Source organism: Palaemon carinicauda, chromosome 26, assembly GCF_036898095.1.
Source record: "Palaemon carinicauda isolate YSFRI2023 chromosome 26, ASM3689809v2, whole genome shotgun sequence".
Lineage (NCBI taxonomy): Eukaryota > Metazoa > Arthropoda > Malacostraca > Decapoda > Palaemonidae > Palaemon > Palaemon carinicauda.
Genome location: NC_090750.1, coordinates 41,724,105 through 41,744,702, shown reverse-complemented (window position 1 = coordinate 41,744,702; position 20,598 = coordinate 41,724,105). Strand labels below are relative to the sequence as shown.

The window sequence follows — 20,598 nt, the reverse complement described above, 5'->3', positions numbered from 1 at the left end:
AGTTAAATATGCAGTAAAACAATTCTTTACATCAGGTGCATAGGAAAAATAAAGAAATGTTATTATAGAATGATTCTCAACTTATCCCTCCAATAATAAAATTCAAAGATTAACAGTATACCATCATTTAGCAATTCTAAAATTCTTATTGTCTATCATACATACCTGAAGGGCTGTGAAGACACCTGAATAAGTGTTTGCAAATCCATATTTGTGCCCTCCAATCACAATATTTTCATCAGGCAAAGTTTGATAATAAGACCAGTCACAATTTGCATCGTTATCCTCATCACCTGAATCCTCATTTTGACCTGAAAAAAATATTTCTACAAATATACGAGGATATAAGACTTTTACTGACAGTATGGCATGCAATGCAAGTACTGTACAGTATAGAGTAACATTTCTAAATAATTAAGTCCTTTTGTAGACTAGGGAACTTGTTAACAGAAACAACCCATTACTAAAATGTTTTCAGGTCTAGGTTAAAAAAATTTCATTAACACCAAATCAACCAAAAAGAATTTTGTAAATGACTAAGTAAACTGTAGAGTTGAAATGCTTAATTTATTATTCTTCTACTTGTGGAAAGACCCTTTAATTAAATTTCATGCATACCCACTTACATTTGACATTACAGTGTACACAGCAGTCAAAGAACACTAAAGTTACTCACAACCAAAGACTGTGCACAGAAATCATAATGGACTCACATGATTAAGTTGATTCACACTATAGAAATATATAAGAAACACAATTGAATGATGGTCACATCCAAATGAAAATCAATTTTCATGATGAATAGTATTTGCAACAGTACACCAACTATGAATTCACGAGATACATAGTGATAAGCAAATATTCTCAAGAAACACAGCTTTAACATAGGGAAACAGTTATTCCCATTATACCCAATTCAATTTAGTACACCCATCTGGGTGGCTTTAGTCATGCAATGCTAATGATAAACCAACTTCAGCCTATCTTACCTATGTTAATACAGTACAGTGTCCTAATGTACCACAAATGATTGAAAGTCCTTTAATAGGAGCATGTTTTCACCATAGCTAGAACTTGGCAGTTAAACTTATGAAGAGTCAGTAGTTATTGGGAGGTGGCGGGGAAGCAATGGCCCCATACCACCACCACACTGACAATCCACTTTGACCTTAAACCTAGGATTTGTATGGTGGTTCAGGCAAGAAGTGTATCTTACAGGACTTAGATTTGTATAGTTAGGAAAATGTTATTTTCATTAGTAAAATAAATTTTTGAATATACTTACCCGATGATCATGTAGCTGTCAACTCCGTTGCCCGACAGAAATCTACGGTCGGGATACGCCAGCGATCGCTATCCAGGTGGGGGTGTACTCAACAGCGCCATCTGTGGTCAGGTACTAAAGTACTTCTTGTCAACAAGAACTCAATTTTCTCCTCGGTCCACTGGTTCTCTATGGGGAGGAAGGGCGGGTTCTTTAATTCATGATCATCGGGTAAGTATATTCAAAAATTTATTTTACTAATGAAAATAACATTTTTCAATATTAATCTTACCCGATGATCATGTAGCTGATTCACACCCAGGGTGGTGGGTGGAGACCAGCATAAATGTTAACAAAGAAGCTAAGTATCCCGTATTTCATTTTATTAGTTATTCAAAATAACAAACATAAAATAAATAAGTACCTGGTAAGGAAGTCGACTTGAACCATTACTCTGCCTTTATTAAGTACGTCTTCCTTACTGAGCGTAGCGGTCCTCTTAGGATGCTGAACGACTCTTAGGTGCTGAAGTATAAAGGGCTGCAACCCATACTAAAGGACCTCATCACAACCTCTAACCTAGGCGCTTCTCAAGAAAGAATTGACCACCCGCCAAATCAACCAGGATGCGGAAGGCTTCTTAGCCGACCGTACAACCCAAAAACAACAATAAAAAGTATTCAAGAGAAAGGTTAAAAAGGTTATGGGATTATGGGAATGTAGTGGCTGAGCCCTCACCTACTACTGCACTCGCTGCTACGAATGGTCCCAGGGTGTAGCAGTTCTCGTAAAGAGACTGGACATCTTTGAGATAGAATGATGCGAACACTGACTTGCTTCTCCAATAGGTTGCATCCATAACACTCTGCAGAGAACGGTTCTGTTTGAAGGTCACTGAAGTAGCCACAGCTCTCACTTCATGTGTCCTTACCTTCAGCAAAGCAAGGTCTTCTTCCTTCAGATGAGAATGTGCTTCTCTAATCAGAAGCCTGATGTAGTAAGAAACTGCGTTCTTAGACATTGGTAGAGAAGGCTTCTTGATAGCACACCATAAGGCTTCTGATTGTCCTCGTAAAGGTTTTGACCTTCTTAGATAGTACCTAAGAGCTCTAACTGGGCAAAGTACTCTCTCCAGTTCGTTCCTCACCAAGTTGGACAGGCTTGGGATCTCGAACGACTTATGCCAAGGACGTGAAGGAAGCTCGTTTTTAGCCAAAAAACCGAGCTGCAAGGAACATGTAGCCGTTTCAGATGTGAAATGTTATTTTCATTAGTAAAATAAATTTTTGAATATAATTACCCGATGATCATGTAGCTGTCAACTCCGTTGCCCGACAAAAATCTACGGTCGGGATACGCCAGCGATCGCTATCCAGGTGGGGGTGTACTCAACAGCGCCATCTGTGGTCAGGTACTAAAGTACTTCTTGTCAACAAGAACTCAATTTTCTCCTCGGTCCACTGGTTCTCTATGGGGAGGAAGGGCGGGTTCTTTAATTCATGATCATCGGGTAAGTATATTCAAAAATTTATTTTACTAATGAAAATAACATTTTTCAATATTAATCTTACCCGATGATCATGTAGCTGATTCACACCCAGGGTGGTGGGTGGAGACCAGCATAAATGTTAACAAAGAAGCTAAGTATCCCGTATTTCATTTTATTAGTTATTCAAAATAACAAACATAAAATAAATAAGTACCTGGTAAGGAAGTCGACTTGAACCATTACTCTGCCTTTATTAAGTACGTCTTCCTTACTGAGCGTAGCGGTCCTCTTAGGATGCTGAACGACTCTTAGGTGCTGAAGTATAAAGGGCTGCAACCCATACTAAAGGACCTCATCACAACCTCTAACCTAGGCGCTTCTCAAGAAAGAATTGACCACCCGCCAAATCAACCAGGATGCGGAAGGCTTCTTAGCCGACCGTACAACCCAAAAACAACAATAAAAAGTATTCAAGAGAAAGGTTAAAAAGGTTATGGGATTATGGGAATGTAGTGGCTGAGCCCTCACCTACTACTGCACTCGCTGCTACGAATGGTCCCAGTGTGTAGCAGTTCTCGTAAAGAGACTGGACATCTTTGAGATAGAATGATGCGAACACTGACTTGCTTCTCCAATAGGTTGCATCCATAACACTCTGCAGAGAACGGTTCTGTTTGAAGGCCACTGAAGTAGCCACAGCTCTCACTTCATGTGTCCTTACCTTCAGCAAAGCAAGGTCTTCTTCCTTCAGATGAGAATGTGCTTCTCTAATCAGAAGCCTGATGTAGTAAGAAACTGCGTTCTTAGACATTGGTAGAGAAGGCTTCTTGATAGCACACCATAAGGCTTCTGATTGTCCTCGTAAAGGTTTTGACCTTCTTAGATAGTACCTAAGAGCTCTAACTGGGCAAAGTACTCTCTCCAGTTCGTTCCCCACCAAGTTGGACAGGCTTGGGATCTCGTACGACTTAGGCCAAGGACGTGAAGGAAGCTCGTTTTTAGCCAAAAAACCGAGCTGCAAGGAACATGTAGCCGTTTCAGATGTGAAACCTATGTTCCTGCTGAAGGCGTGGATCTCACTTACTCTTTTAGCTGTTGCTAAGCACACGAGGAAAAGAGTTTTTAATGTGAGGTCCTTAAAAGAGGCTGATTGGAGCGGTTCAAATCTTGATGACATAAGGAACCTTAGGACCACGTCTAGATTCCAGCCTGGAGTGGACAACCGACGTTCCTTTGAGGTCTCAAAAGACCTAAGGAGGTCCTGTAGATCTTTGTTGGTGGAAAGATCCAAGCCTCTGTGGCGGAAAACCGCTGCCAACATACTTCTGTAACCCTTGATCGTAGGAGCTAATAGGGATCTTACGTTCCTTAGATGTAACAGGAAGTCAGCAATCTAGGTTACAGTGGTACTGGTTGAGGAAACTGCATTGGCCTTGCACCAGCTTCGGAAGACTTCCCATTTAGACTAATAGACTCTGAGAGTGGATGTCCTCCTTGCTCTGGCAATCGCTCTGGCTGCCTCCTTCGAAAAGCCTCTAGCTCTTGAGAGTCTTTCGATAGTCTGAAGGCAGTCAGACGAAGAGCGTGGAGGTTTGGGTGTACCTTCTTTACGTGAGGTTGACGCAGAAGGTCCACTCTTAGAGGAAGAGTCCTGGGAACGTCGACCAGCCATTGCAGTACCTCTGTGAACCATTCTCTCGCGGGCCAGAGGGGAGCAACCAACGTCAGCCGTGTCCCTTTGTGAGAGGCGAACTTCTGAAGTACCCTGTTGACAATCTTGAACGGTGGGAATGCATACAGGTCGAGATGGGACCAATCCAGCAGAAAGGCATCCACGTGAACTGCTGCTGGGTCTGGAATCGGAGAACAATACAACGGGAGCCTCTTGGTCATCGAGGTAGCGAACAGATCTATGGTTGGCTGACCCCACAGGGCCCAAAGTCTGCTGCAAACATTCTTGTGAAGGGTCCACTCTGTGGGGATGACCTGACCCTTCCGGCTGAGGCGATCTGCCATGACATTCATATCGCCCTGAATGAACCTCGTTACCAGCGTGAGCTTTCGATCTTTTGACCAAATGAGGAGGTCCCTTGCGATCTCGAACAACTTCCTCGAATGAGTCCCTCCCTGCTTGGAGATGTAAGCCAAGGCTGTGGTGTTGTCGGAGTTCACCTCCACCACCTTGTTTAGCTGGAGGGACTTGAAGTTTATCAAGGCCAGATGAACCGCCAACAACTCCTTGCAATTGATGTGAAGTGTCCTTTGCTCCTGATTCCATGTTCCCGAGCATTCCTGTCCGTCCAATGTCGCACCCCAGCCCGTGTCTGATGCGTCCGAGAAGAGACGGTGGTCGGGGGTCTGAACAGCCAAAGGTAGACCTTCCTTGAGAAGAATGCTGTTCTTCCACCACGTTAGAGTAGACCTCATCTCTTCGGAAACAGGAACTTAGACCGTCTCTAGCGTCATGTCCTTTATCCAGTGAGCAGCTAGATGATACTGAAGGGGGCGGAGGTGGAGTCTCCCTAACTCGATGAACAGGGCCAGCGATGAAAGTGTCCCTGTTAGACTCATCCACTGCCTGACTGAGCATCGGTTCCTTCTCAGCATGCTCTGGATGCATTCTAGGGCTTGGTTGATCCTTGGGGCCGACGGAAAAGCCCGAAAAGCTCGACTCTGAATCTCCATACCCAGGTAGACAATGGTCTGGGATGGGACGAGCTGGGACTTCTCTAAATTGACCAGGAGGCCCAGTTCCTTGGTCAGATCCATAGTCCATCTGAGATTCTCCAGACAGCGACGACTTGTGGGAGCTCTTAAAAGCCAGTCGTCTAAATAGAGGGAGGCTCTGATGTCTGCCAAGTGAAGGAATTTCGCAATATTCCTCATCAGTCTGGTAAACACAAGAGGTGCCGTGCTTAGGCCAAAGCACAGGGCTTGAAACTGGTACACAACCTTTCCAAAGACGAATCTTAGGAAAGGTTGGGAGTCTGGATGGATGGGGACGTGAAAGTATGCGTCTTTCAGGTCTAACGAGACCATCCAGTCCTCCTGCCTGACCGCTGCTAGGACCGACTTCGTCGTCTCCATCGTGAACGTCTGCTTGGTGACAAAAGCATTGAGAGCACTGACGTCCAGCACCGGTCTCCAACCTCCTGTCTTCTTGGCTACCAGGAAGAGACGGTTGTAAAAGCCCGGGGATTGATGATCCCGGACTATGACCACCGCTTCCTTTTGTAGCAAGAGCGACACCTCTTGTTGCAACGCTAGCCTCTTGTCCTTCTCCTTGTAGTTGGGAGAGAGGTTGATGGGAGACGTAGCTAGAGGGGGATTGCGGCAGAACGGAATTCTGTATCCCTCCCTTAGCCACTTCACAGACTGAGCGTCTGCACCTCTGCTCTCCCAAGCTTGCCAGAAGGTCTTGAGTCTGGCTCCTACTGCTGTCTGGAGAGGAAGGCAGTCAAAACTTGCCTTTTGCGGACTTGGAACCCTTCTTGGACTTGCCACGGTGACTGTCTGCACGGGTACCTCCTCTGCTGGAGGTTCTGCCACGAAAGGGCGGGATGAACCTAGAAGCAGGTGTATCAACTGCTGCAGGGCGGAAGGGTCTAGGCACGGAAGGTAAGGTTTTAGCCTTACGTGCAGAAGAAGCCATCAGATCATGAGTATCCTTCTGGATAAGTGAGGCAGCCATCCCCTTAATCAACTCCTCCGGAAACAGACACTTGGAGAGAGGAGCAAACAACAACTCTGACTTCTGGCAAGGAGTGATACCAGCAGATAAGAAGGAGCAAAGATGTTCTCTCTTCTTGAGGACTCCTGATACATACGAAGCCGCAAGTTCACCAGACCCATCCCGAATTGCCTTGTCCATGCTAGACATGATCAGCATGGCCGAGTCCTTATCTGAAGGGGAAGTCTTCCTGCTTAAAGGCTCCCAAACACCAATCGAGGAAGTTGAATATCTCGAAGGCACGAAAGACTCCCTTCAACAGATGATCTAGATCGGAAAAGGACCAGCAGATCTTCGAACGCCTCATAGCCAACCTGCGGGGAGAGTCAACCAGACTTGAGAAGTCGGCCTGGGCAGAGGCAGGAACCCCCAAGCCAGGTTCCTCTCCCGTGGCATACCAGACGCTCGACTTAGAAGCAAGCTTGGGAGGAGGAAACACAAAAGAGGTCCTTCCCAGTTGCTTCTTGGAATGCAACCAGTCCCCCATAACCCTCAAAGCTCTCCTAGATGATCTGGCGAGAACAAGCTTGGTGAAGGCAGGCGCAGCAGACTGCATGCCCAGAGCAAACTCGGAGGGAGGAGAACGAGGGGTTGCAGACACAAAATGCTCAGGATACAAGTCCCTGAACAAGGCAAGGACTTTGCGAAAGTCTAAGGAGGGTGGCGAAGACTTGTGTCCTTCAACATCAGAGTGAGGTTCATCCAGGTGAGCAGCTTCATCATCCGATACATCATCATCCGAAAGATGAGTTGTGAGTGGCAAAGGCAGAGCAGCAAGCTGAACGGCTGAATCCTGCAGAACGGGTGCATGCGTACCTGCGGGTCCAACATCATGCCTCTGCTGGACAGTCTGCGAGCTGGCAACAACAAAAGCAGAGGGCTGGTGTGTGGGAGGGGCTGCGGTGGGCTGAGGAGCATGCGGTATGGTATGCAGAGCATGCTGTAAGGTCTGCGGCTCATGCTGCATGGTATGCGGAGCATGCTGTAAGGTCTGCAGAGCATGCTGCATGGGCTGAGGAGAATGCCGCATAGTGCTGGAACCCGGCAACTCCTGATGCGGCAGCTCACGCATGTTAGCAGATGGTGCAGCAAGAACATGCGTCTGGCAGGGAGGACTGCGCATCGGTGGAGGAGCTCTCACAGGTGGGGTGTGGGAGCAGGCAGCCGCAGTATCTGCTGAACGCACAACCTCTGCGGGTTGTAGGTTAACAGGAGAGGTGTTAACCTTCTCGGCATGATACTCCTGCATGAATGCCGCAAGCTGAGACTGCATAGTCTGCAGCATGGACCACTTAGGGTCTACTGTGGTTGGAGCAACAACAGACGGAGCAGTAGCCAGTTGAGGGACCACTCTACCTCTCTTGGGAGGTGTGCAGTCATCAGATGACTGTGGCGAGTCCGAACTGACCCAGTGGCTACACCTGGGCCGTTGGACTAGCTCGGAAGGGACCTTACGTTTGAGCGGTCGTGAGACCTTGGTCCACCGTTTCCTCCTGGAAACCTCTTCCACAGACGAGGAATGTAAGGGCTCATTCGTCTGTATGTGGATGGGACGATCCTTAACAGATACGTCCGCAACCACTGAGGATACATCCGTGCGCCGATCAAGGCCTGCCGAACCCTTTGGTCCTTCGACATTGCTTCTCCCCTGGGCTTGGGAGCTTGCAAGAGGTCCCGGACTGGGAGGACGACTGGCACGCACAGATGTACCCTCATGCGCAACACTGACACTGACACTATGCACATCACTAGCACTAACACTTCCCACTGCACTCTTCGCTTTCAGCTCTCTGACATCTGCCAAGAGCTGATTGCAGTCACTAACCAACGACTCCACCTTCTCACCGAGAGCCTGAATGGCACGCAACATATCAGCCATTGCAGGCTGAGCACTCGTAGCAGGTTCGGGAGTCACCACCACAGGGGAAGGAAAAGGTTGAGGGGCATGGGGAGAGGAAAAATCCACAGAACGAGAAGAACTCCTCCTATCTCTCTCTTTCTCTAACCTACGTGCATATCTAAGGAATTCGTTAAAATCGAATTCCGAAAGCCCAGCACATTCCCCACATCGATCTTCCAATTGACAGGATTTACCCCTACAATTGGAACATACGGTGTGAGGATCTATAGAGGCCTTCGGAAGACGCCTAGTACAAGTCCTAACACTACACTGCCTGTATTTAGGAACTTGGGAATGGTCAGACATCTTGAATTTAGAAGTAGTCAAGGGGGAATTCCAAAATTAAGCAAAGTTCGTTAACCAATAAATCAAATTAATTCCAAAAGCTTGCTAAGCTAAGGATAAAGCTTCCTAAACAGCGAAGGCTAAACTTTAGAGCAAATACATCACCAAATCGTGAACAAAAGACTCCAAAATCAACAGCGTATCCAAGTAGGTCTTGCCGGCGGCACGACAGAGGAAAAATTGAGTTCTTGTTGACAAGAAGTACTTTAGTACCTGACCACAGATGGCGCTGTTGAGTACACCCCCACCTGGATAGCGATCGCTGGCGTATCCCGACCGTAGATTTCTGTCGGGCAATGGAGTTGACAGCTACATGATCATCGGGTAAGATTAATATTGAAAAATACAAATTACTTGAAAATAATTGTGATCTGTTCCTACTTGGATACAAACCCTCATCTTTTAATAGATTTATCCTTAGGAGGGAGAAAATCCCCATAACCAACTGGCTTGTTTACTTTCCCTAGAATGTCAAAGCACTTAGGGTAGGAACAAAAATGAGGACTCCTGTCAACCTCCTAATGACCTGGCTCTAAAGATGTGGCAGGTGTTAGGGTACGTCACTACCAAGAACTGGTAGACAGTCATGGAAAAACCTATATCCGTGTGAAGGACATTAAGTCAGAATGTAGAGTCATTATGAGAAATGGGTTGCATACATTTGGACATCCTTCCCCCATTATAGAGGGTGGAGAAGATACTTCAAAACAAAACCTATTTGTTAAGAAAAGTTGCTCAATCATGTGGCTTATCTGCATACTGTATAGCAGGGGTGGCCAACCTTTTGTTTACCATGCACCAATTTTTTTCACTTCTAATTCAGATGCGCCACACAAACTTTAAACCCCTCTCAATTTGGCTTTAATACATATAATAATAATATGATATATAAATATATATATATATATATATATATATATATATATATATATATATATATATATATATATATATATATATATATATATATATATATATATATATATATATATATATATATATATGTCTTTATGCATACATATATATATATATATATATATATATATATATATATATATATATATATATATATATATATATATATATACATACATATATATATATATATATATATATATATATATATATATATATATATATATATATATATATATATATATATATACCTGTATATATATATATATATATATATATATATATATATATATATATATATATATATATATATATATATATATACCTGTATATATATATATATATATATATATATATATATATATATATATATATATATATATATATATATATATATATATATATATATATATATATAAATGTGTGTGTGTGCGCGCGGACAGATGTAGCAGCTGTAAAGGAAATGATTTAACATGGATACAAAGTAAAGTGTACCTACTTTATTGACACTGAATTTGCATTGATAATATTCATTAGTTATTCCTGAAAGTACTAATAAAAATATATGAACATAATTAGCAGTTTTAAAGAAAAGTAATTTTACATGCAGGAAAAATAAACATAACTATGTTAAATGAGACTTTTGACTTTGCCTTGCTTTCACTAAATCTTTAATACTAGCAGGTAAATTAGTAACTGAGAGCAACAGACAGTTCAGATTTGAATCGGATAGTCGCGACCTCACTTCTTGAACATTTTCATGGATGAAAATATTTGCTCGCATCTGTATGTTGTTACAAAGCTACAGGCATAACTTTGGGTAAATTTTCTAAATTCTGGAAAATGTTCACTTCTTTATAATTGCCAAAAATAAGCATTTCAGATGCACTTGGGAGTGAGGCAAATTCATTAAATTTACTCTTCAGCACTGAATTTGCTTTTAGACCAATAAGCTCCATCTGTATATTACTAGGCATCTTCAGAATGTTATATTCAGTAAGTGAATATGAATTTGTAAATGCAAGCATGCAATCTTCTTCAGCAAAATCACTAAAACGACTATCAAAGGCCTCTCGTAGTAATATGATTTTTTCAATGTATTCTGTAACGTTGGTATATGATTAAGGTATTATATGTGTCTAAAATCTAACACATACATAGAAATGGTGTATTTTGAATAACTAAAAGAAAAAAATGCAGGACATAGCTGAAGGTCCCCTTAAATTATTTTCGTATTTTTTTGTAATAATCAGTAGTATTTTTGGTATTTTTTATGAGCGGGCTTGGTTTTTTAATTATCTATGGGGTATAGTGCGCCACTTGTAATCGTGCAATGCGCCACTGTTGGCGCATGCGCCATAGGTTGGCCACCCCTGCTGTATAGCATCCAATCCAGAAAATAATTGAGTGAATGTTTCATCCCAAAGAAAGGGAAGAAGACAGAGGTACAAAGGCCATTCCATCTTCCTTCTCATTTGACTTGTGTCACGACCGAAGCCTTAGACGAGAAGTTTCTTGTCCCTCCAGGAAGCTAGGTTTGCAACATGATCTGTTTGAGTAACTACCATTGAGCCCAGGTAACAGATATCCAGAGAAAGACTGTCTATTGATACCAGACTCTTACCTTTAGTAACTATACGCTGGCAGGTTTTTCCTGAAAACTGAGAAAAAATCCAATATGTTGGACATCGTGCGCTCAAATCCAGAATAGTTCTTTCGTCTCCTCATGTAAAGAAGAGTAATTCTAATTGTCAAATGAAGTCAGAAAAAACAGTCCTCATATCTCCTCTCTTATTCTTTCCGTTGCTATACAAATAGTTACAGAGTCATATCCGAAAAAAAAAGGTAAGTTGTCCTGGTTCCTCTTAACAACCTCTTGAAGGAAAGCAATGAAAAAGTTCTTGACGTTGTGAGTGGCTGAAATCTAGATCCTAAACATACATTCCTGAACCAAGGAGATGGAGCTCTTCTATCCTCCAGAATGACTTGTGACACAGGCAAAGTTATACTGTTCTTACCTGCTTAGCAAGGCTTAAGATGGTAGAGGATGGTTCCGCTTGTCGCCAGTATTTAACTGTGATCACTAGAGCAATCCATAAACTTGTAAACAGTTCAAAAGGACTTGCACTTTCTAAAAGCTCCTCAAGTCTAAATGAATCTTGTGAATTTCAGACTAAGTCCTAAATGAAAACTTGGTTTACTGGCTGCACAGTATCTTTCACAGCTTACTTTAGGCCGATTTCCCCCTACATGGAAATACAAAACATCTGGTCCGGATACAGTAGGCATGTGCTCACAAGGGGTGATAGAAGTCATGCTGAGCCTCAACGTCATCTACCGATTGCCAAGTAATCAGTGAAACAAGAATAAATGGGGTGGCAAAAAGTAAATATCTAGAATTCCCAGATATGTTGGAAAGTGTTCTCAAATGCTCCCGACAATCTGGGACTTGGGGGAAACTAAAAGTTTCTTGTTCAGCTGATAGGCTGAGCAAAACATGCAATAGCAACAAACCTTGCATCCCTATCATGAGGTAGGAATCACACTATCCTTACACCAACTCCCTGTCAACTGAATTATTTGTTAAAATTGTATTCTTACCCGGGAAAATCATGCAAATATCTCTACAATGTGACAACTTTCTCAAAAGAGCTCTTGCATGAAGAGGATCCATGTAAATGATTCATCGTAGAAGCAAGTAAATGGAAGCATAGCTATTTATCAACACTCCAGAATGCTTTACCAAACTCCCTTAGAAAGCATGTACACAGAAACGCTGCATGCAATACTGGTCGGTTGAAAAGCCTGGAGACCCAAATGGTATTTTTTTTTTTTTTTTTATAAAAATTGCAGATTTCATAGCTCCCAAGTTATCAGTTATTTTGCTCAAGTTAGCAAGAAGAGGAGCTTTTAGCACTTGGTAGAGAATGGGTAATGTTACTCTACTATGTAAATGTGTTTGTGGTAGCACAAGTCCAACTGATTACCACCCCATTTCCATAGCTCCCATATCATCTAAAGTTTTTGAACATCTTTTGGCAAAAAGACTTAATGGTCCCTAGTTTGCATTTAAGTTTTTGTAAAAGCCTTGGAGCATGTGATGCCCTTCTCACAATCTCCAACGCTGTACAGAAATGCCTTAATTGTGGTCAGGATGTTTGTATGATTGACCTTGAATTTAGAGCTGCCATTGACAGTGTTAATCATGAGGCCCTTGTTTTCAAACTCAAATAGTTGGGAGTGGGTGGGTCTTTTCTTAGCATCATTATTGAATTTTTAAGTAATAGATCACAAAGAGTTGTTGTTGGTGGGCACCATAGTGAGTATAGAAATGTGAGATCTGGTGTTCCTCAGAGTAGTGTTCTTGGACTATTACTCATCATACTATATACACATGACATGTGGTTTGGCCTAGAAAACCAACTTGTTGCTTATGCAGATGATGCTATGCTCTTTGCATCAATTCCATCTCCTGAATGTAGTTTCAGAAGCATTATTGCAATTTAGAAAATTACGATTACTGTATTTCCTGTGTCATAAGACGCACCTTTTTTCACTAAAAGTGCCTCCCAAAATCTCCCTGCGTCTTAACATTAAGAAAAAGTTGTATAGGGGAGTTTGACACCCCTCAAACACTCAACCAATGACATACAAGCACTCAAACTCAAGAGACATAAAACATAAACCTACAATTATCATTCGTATGTAATAAATCAATATATTTTAATATTGTCCTTCATTTAATGAAGTACAGTAGCAAATTATCTTTTTTTTTTAGTAATCAGCTGATGACTCGTCAACCCCCTTCTACAAGCAAACATGCCAACTAGTGGTTTCATAGCAGACAACACTATGACATATTAGATGTTTATGCAGTATACAGTACATCTATTTTCTCATATTTTTTTGATATTTTGTAATAAAGCAATATATTGATAATGACTTTGTTGCCTAAGTTCCGAAATAATACAAACTGACGGTTCCTGAATACAACCTTGGAGAAAAACTTACAGTGGAACCTCTACATACGAATGTCCTAACATACGAATTTTCCAACATCCGAAGTAAAATTCGACCAAATTTCTATCTCGACACCCAAAGTGTTGCTCCAACATACGAAGTAAACAATACGCGTACGCGTGGAATTTTCTCGAAAGCGTCAACCGTGGTTTGTTGTTGACGGCGCTAGACGGCAGCACATCGGAGGGACGCCAATCGAGCGTCACCTTGATCAGTCCTCTCATCTCGTATGCATCGTGTGGTTGTTCTCTATTCAATCTGTTATTAATAGTGTTTTTTATCTTCCTTTTTCATGTGTTGTTTTCTGTTTTGTAATCATGGGTCCTAAAAAGCTTAGTTTCGGTTCAGGAAGTAGTAGTAGTGGTGAGAAAAGGAAGAAGTCAATGCTTTCATTAGAACTAAAGCAAGAAATAATAGAAAAGTATGAGCGAGGTGTACGTGTTAGTGATCTGGCTAAACAATATGGCCGGAATATGTCTACGATCTGGACGATCATAAAACAGAAGGCAGCCATTAAAGCAGTGAAACCTTCGAAGGGGATCACGATTATTTCCAAACGTCGTAGCCCTACCCTTGAAGAGATGGAACGCCTTTAGTTAATATGAATCAAGGACAAGGAGATTGTTGGCGATACGATCACTGGAACGATCATTTGTGAGAAGGCCAGCGCTATCTACAGTGACTTGAAGGCGGCGGGCTCTGGGGGTGACGCGGGGGAGAGTTCAGCCGATCCTACGACGGAAGAATTCAAGGCGTCTCGAGGTTGGTTCGAGAAATTTAGGAAACGGACCTGGATTCATTCAGTTGTTCGGCATGGAGAAGCTTCGAGTTCGGACACCAAGGCTGCTAAAGTCTTTATTAAAAAGTTTGAAAGCATCGTGGCGGAGGAAGGCTACGTAGAGCAGCAGGTGTTCAGCTGTGATGAAACCGGTCTGTTTTGGAAAAAGATGCCCAGTCGAACGTACATTACCGCCGAAGAGAAGAAAATGCCTGGACATAAGCCAATGAAGGATCGGTTGACTCTTGCGCTTTGTGCCAACGCCAGCGGCGACTGCAAACTTAAGCCTTTATTAGTTTACCATTCCAAAAACCCTAGGGCATTTAAAGCACATAGAATTAATAAAGACCTGCTACATGTTCTATGGCGTTCTAATTCTAAGGCTTGGGTTACTCGGCATATCTTTGTGGAATGGGTAAACGTAGTTTTCGGCCCTGCTGTCAAGAAGTACCTTCATGAGAGGAATTTGCCTTTGAAGTGCTTGCTTTGTTAGGACAATGCACCCGCTCACCCCCTCGGACACGAAGTTGATATCATCGACGAATACAAATTCATCAAAGTGTTGTATCTTCCACCGAATACCACCCCTATCCTCCAGCCCATGGACCAGCAAGTCATCTCTAATTTTAAGAAGCTGTACACCAAGCACTTATTTAAGCAGTGCTTTTATGTCACGCAAAGCACCAACTTAACTTTGCGTGAATTTTGGAGGAGCCACTTTAATATCGTGCACTGCTTAAAGATCATAGGTCAGGCTTGGGAGGGAGTAACTCATTGGACCCTGAATTCCGCTTGGAAGAAGCTTTGGCCTGATGCTGTTGCTCCCAGAGATTTCAATGGTTTTGGCCCTGAGAATGAACCTGTGCTTGCCGCCGAGGAAGACGTCGAAGAGATTGTATCCCTTGGCAAGTCCATGGGTCTGGAGGTGGATGAAGATGACATCGCCGAACTCGTTGATGAGCATCATGAAGAGCTCACCACCGAGGAACTCAAGGAGCTGCAAGCCATGCAGCATGATGAGTTCCAAGCGCAGTTGAGTGAGTCGGAGGAGACCGAGGAGGTAGGCCAAATCTTAGGTACGGCGGAAATAAAGCAGATGTTGGCATATCATCAGCACGTGGTTGATTTCATCGACAAGCATCACCCACAGAAACTTCAGGTTTGCCGTGTTGTTGCGCAGTTCGATGATGTTTGCTTAACTCATTTCAGAAAAATCCTCAAAAGCCGTACCAAGCAACTTTCACTCGATAGTTTATTTAAAAAATAAACTGGGGTTGCTGAATTCGTTTCAGAAGCATTATTGCAATTTAGAAAATTACGATTACTGTATTTCCTGTGTCATAAGACGCACCTTTTTTCACTAAAAGTGCCTCCCAAAATCTCCCTGCGTCTTAACATTAAGAAAAAGTTGTATAGGGGAGTTTGATACCCCTCAAACACTCAACCAATGACATAAAGCACTCAAACTCAAGAGACATAAAACATAAACCTACAATTATCATTCGTATGTAATAAATCAATATATTTTAATATTGTCCTTCATTTAATGAAGTACAGTAGCAAATTATCTGTTTTTTTTAGTAATCAGCTGATGACTCGTCAACCCCCTTCTACAAGCAAACATGCCAACTAGTGGTTTCATACCAGACAACGCTATGACATATTAGATGTTTATGCAGTATACAGTACATCTATTTTCTCATATTTTTTTTATATTTTGTAATAAAGCAATATATTGATAATGACTTTGTTGCCTAAGTTCCGAAATAATACAAACTGACGGTTGCTGAATACAACCTTGGAAAAAACTTACAGTGGAACCTCTACATACGAATGTCCTAACATACGAATTTTCCAACATCCGAAGTAAAATTCGACCAAATTTCTATCTCGACACCCAAAGTGTTGCTCCAACATACGAAGTAAACAATACGCGTACGCGTGGAATTTTCTCGAAAGCGTCAACCGTGGTTTGTTGTTGACGGCGCTAGACGGCAGCACATCGGAGGGACGCCAATCGAGCGTCGCCTTGATCAGTCCTCTCATCTCGTATGCATCGTGTGGTTGTTCTCTATTCAATCTGTTATTAATAGTGTTTTTTATCTTCCTTTTTCATGTGTTGTTTTCTGTTTTGTAATCATGGGTCCTAAAAAGCTTAGTTTCGGTTCAGGAAGTAGTAGTAGTGGTGAGAAAAGGAAGAAGTCAATGCTTTCATTAGAACTAAAGCAAGAAATAATAGAAAAGTATGAGTGAGGTGTACGTGTTAGTGATCTGGCTAAACAATATGGCCGGAATATGTCTACGATCTGGACGATCATAAAACAGAAGGCAGCCATTAAAGCAGTGAAACCTTCGAAGGGGATCACGATTATTTCCAAACGTCGTAGCCCTACCCTTGAAGAGATGGAACGCCTTTAGTTAATATGAATCAAGGACAAGGAGATTGTTGGCGATACGATCACTGAAACGATCATTTGTGAGAAGGCCAGAGCTATCTACAGTGACTTGAAGGCGGCGGGCTCTGGGGGTGACGCGGGGGAGAGTTCAGCCGATCCTACGACGGAAGAATTCAAGGCGTCTCGAGGTTAGTTCGAGAAATTTAGGAAACGGACCTGGATTCATTCAGTTGTTCGGCATGGAGAAGCTTCGAGTTCGGACACCAAGGCTGCTAAAGTCTTTATTAAAAAGTTTGAAAGCATCGTGGCGGAGGAAGGCTACGTAGAGCAGCAGGTGTTCAGCTGTGATGAAACCGGTCTGTTTTGGAAAAAGATGCCCAGTCGAACGTACATTACCGCCGAAGAGAAGAAAATGCCTGGACATAAGCCAATGAAGGATCGGTTGACTCTTGCGCTTTGTGCCAACGCCAGCGGCGACTGCAAACTTAAGCCTTTATTAGTTTACCATTCCAAAAACCCTAGGGCATTTAAAGCACATAGAATTAATAAAGACCTGCTACATGTTCTATGGCGTTCTAATTCTAAGGCTTGGGTTACTCGGCATATCTTTGTGGAATGGGTAAACGTAGTTTTCGGCCCTGCTGTCAAGAAGTACCTTCATGAGAGGAATTTGCCTTTGAAGTGCTTGCTTTGTTAGGACAATGCACCCGCTCACCCCCTCGGACACGAAGATGATATCATCGACGAATACAAATTCATCAAAGTGTTGTATCTTCCACCGAATACCACCCCTATCCTCCAGCTCATGGACCAGCAAGTCATCTCTAATTTTAAGAAGCTGTACACCAAGCACTTATTTAAGCAGTGCTTTTATGTCACGCAAAGCACCAACTTAACTTTGCGTGAATTTTGGAGGAGCCACTTTAATATCGTGCACTGCTTAAAGATCATAGGTCAGGCTTGGGAGGGAGTAACTCATTGGACCCTGAATTCCGCTTGGAAGAAGCTTTGGCCTGATGCTGTTGCTCCCAGAGATTTCAATGGTTTTGGCCCTGAGAATGAACCTGTGCTTGCCGCCGAGGAAGACGTCGAAGAGATTGTATCCCTTGGCAAGTCCATGGGTCTGGAGGTGGATGAAGATGACATCACCAAACTCGTTGATGAGCATCATGAAGAGCTCACCACCGAGGAACTCAAGGAGCTGCAAGCCATGCAGCATGATGAGTTCCAAGCGCAGTTGAGTGAGTCGGAGGAGACCGAGGAGGTAGGCCAAATCTTAGGTACGGCGGAAATAAAGCAGATGTTGGCATATCATCAACACGTGGTTGATTTCATCAACAAGCATCACCCACAGAAACTTCAGGTTTGCCGTGTTGTTGCGCAGTTCGATGATGTTTGCTTAACTCATTTCAGAAAAATCCTCAAAAGCCGTACCAAGCAACTTTCACTCGATAGTTTATTTAAAAAATCTCTAAAACGGTCTAGTGATCATGATGAAAAGATAGAAAGTGAAGCAAAGAAAAGGAAGACCGAATCGAGTGAAAGTGATGAAAATTAAAAATAAGAAAAGAAAAAAAATGTAAAAAAAAAAAAAAATATAAAATTATAAAAATGAAAAATGATATTTTAATTATAAAATAAATTTTTGAATATACTTACCCGGTGAATATATAATAGCTGCAACTCTGCGGCTCGACAGAAAACACACTCAAAAAACTCACGAGCGATCGCTATGAAGGTTGCGGGTGTGCCCACCAGCGCCAACTGTCGGCCAGATACCACTCTTGCATGTAAACAAACCCTTCAATTCTTCTCGTCCCGCTGCGTCTCTATTGGGGAGGAAGGGAGGGTCATTTAAATTATATATTCACCGGGTAAGTATATTCAAAAATTTATTTTATAATTAAAATATAATTTTTAAATATTTAACTTAGCCGGTGAATATATAATAGCTGATTCACACCCAAGGCGGTGGGTAGAGACCAGAGTTAATTAAGTTTACAGTGTATAAGCTAAGAGTTTTTTCATTTTGACAGTTATCAATATAACAAAACCAAAATATATAGGTACCTGGTAAGGAAGTTGACTTAGACGATTACTCTGCCTTGTAAGTCTGTCTTCCTCACGGAGCCCAGCGATCCTCTTAGGATGCTGACAGACTCCCAGGAGCTGAAGTATCAAGGGCTGCAACCCATACAACAGGACCTCATCAAACCCCTAATCTGGGCGCTCTCAACAAATGACTTTGACCACCCGCCAAATCAACCAGGATGCGAAAGGCTTCTTAGCCTTCCGAACAACCCATAAAACAATATTAAAAACATTTCAAGAGACAGATTAAAAGGATATTGGAATTAGGGAAGTGTAGTGGTAGAACCCTCACCCACTACTGCACTCGCTGCTACGAATGGATCCAGTGTGTAGCAGTCCTCGTAAAGAGTCTGGACATCTTTCAAGTAAAATGACGCGAACACTGACTTGCTTCTCCAAAAGGTCGCGTCCATGATACTTTGCAGAGATCTATTTTGCTTGAAGGCCACGGAAGTTGCTATAGCTCTAATCTCGTGCGTCTTAACCTTAAGCAAAGATCGGTCTTCCTCACTCAAGTGGGAATGGGCTTCTCGTATTAAAAATCTGATAAAATATGACAAAGCATTCTTTGACATAGGTAAGGATGGTTTCTTAACCGAACACCATAACGCTTCAGATTTACCTCGTAAAGGCTTAGTACAAGCTAAATAGAACTTAAGAGCTCTAACGGGACATAATACTCTCTCTAGTTCGTTGCCTACGATCTCTGATAAGCTAGGAATATCAAAAGATTTAGGCCAAGGACGAGAAGGCAGTTCATTCTTGGCCAGGAAACCAAGTTGAAGAGAACAAGTGGCTTTTTCTGTCGAAAAACCGATGTTCTTGCTGAAGGCATGAAGCTCACTGACTCTTTTAGCCGAGGCCAAGCACACCAGGAAAAGAGTCTTAAGAGTGAGATCCTTCAGGGAGGCTGAATGTAAAGGCTCAAACCTGCCTGACATGAGGAACCTTAGGACCACGTCTAAGTTCCATCCAGGAGTAGCCAAACGACGTTCCTTAGAGGTCTCAAAAGACTTAAGGAGATCTTGTAGATCTTTATTGTTGGAAAGATCTAAGCCTCTGTGACGGAAGACCGAAGCCAACATGCTCCTGTAGCCCTTGATCGTGGGAGCTGAAAGGGAGCGAACTCTTCTCAGGTATAAGAGAAAATCAGCGATTTGGGCTACAGAGGTACTGGACGAGGATACAGATACTGACTTGCACCAGTCTCGGAAGATTTCCCACTTCGATTGGTAAACTCTAATGGTAGAAGCTCTCCTCGCTCTTGCAATCGCACTGGCTGCCTCCTTCGAAAAGCCTCTAGCTCTAGAGAGTCTTTCGATAGTCTGAAGGCAGTCAGACGAAGAGCGTGGAGGCCTTGGTGTACCTTCTTTACGTGGGGCTGACGTAACAGGTCTACTCTTAGAGGAAGACTTCTTGGAAAGTCTACCAGCCATCGAAGTACCTCGGTGAACCATTCTCTCGCGGGCCAGAGGGGAGCAACTAACGTCAACCTTGTCCCTTCGTGAGAGGCGAATTTCTGCAGTACCTTATTGACAATCTTGAATGGTGGGAATGCATATAGGTCTAGGTGAGACCAATCTAGGAGAAAGGCATCTATATGTATTGCTGCTGGGTCTGGGACTGGAGAGCAATAGAGTGGAAGCCTCTTGGTCATCGAGGTTGCAAAG

The 20,598-nt window shown here is 42.7% G+C and overlaps 1 protein-coding gene across 1 annotated transcript in view; it reads right to left on the bottom strand.

Annotated features, from left to right (window-relative positions):
• Window positions 1–20,598, bottom strand: part of LOC137619508 (protein SHQ1 homolog) — a 183,787-nt gene that overhangs the window by 108,396 nt on the left and 54,793 nt on the right. Inside the window, exon 4 of the mRNA XM_068349600.1 lies at window positions 166–311. Coding sequence (XP_068205701.1) covers window positions 166–311 — 146 coding nt within the window. The remainder of the gene's footprint in view (window positions 1–165; window positions 312–20,598) is intronic.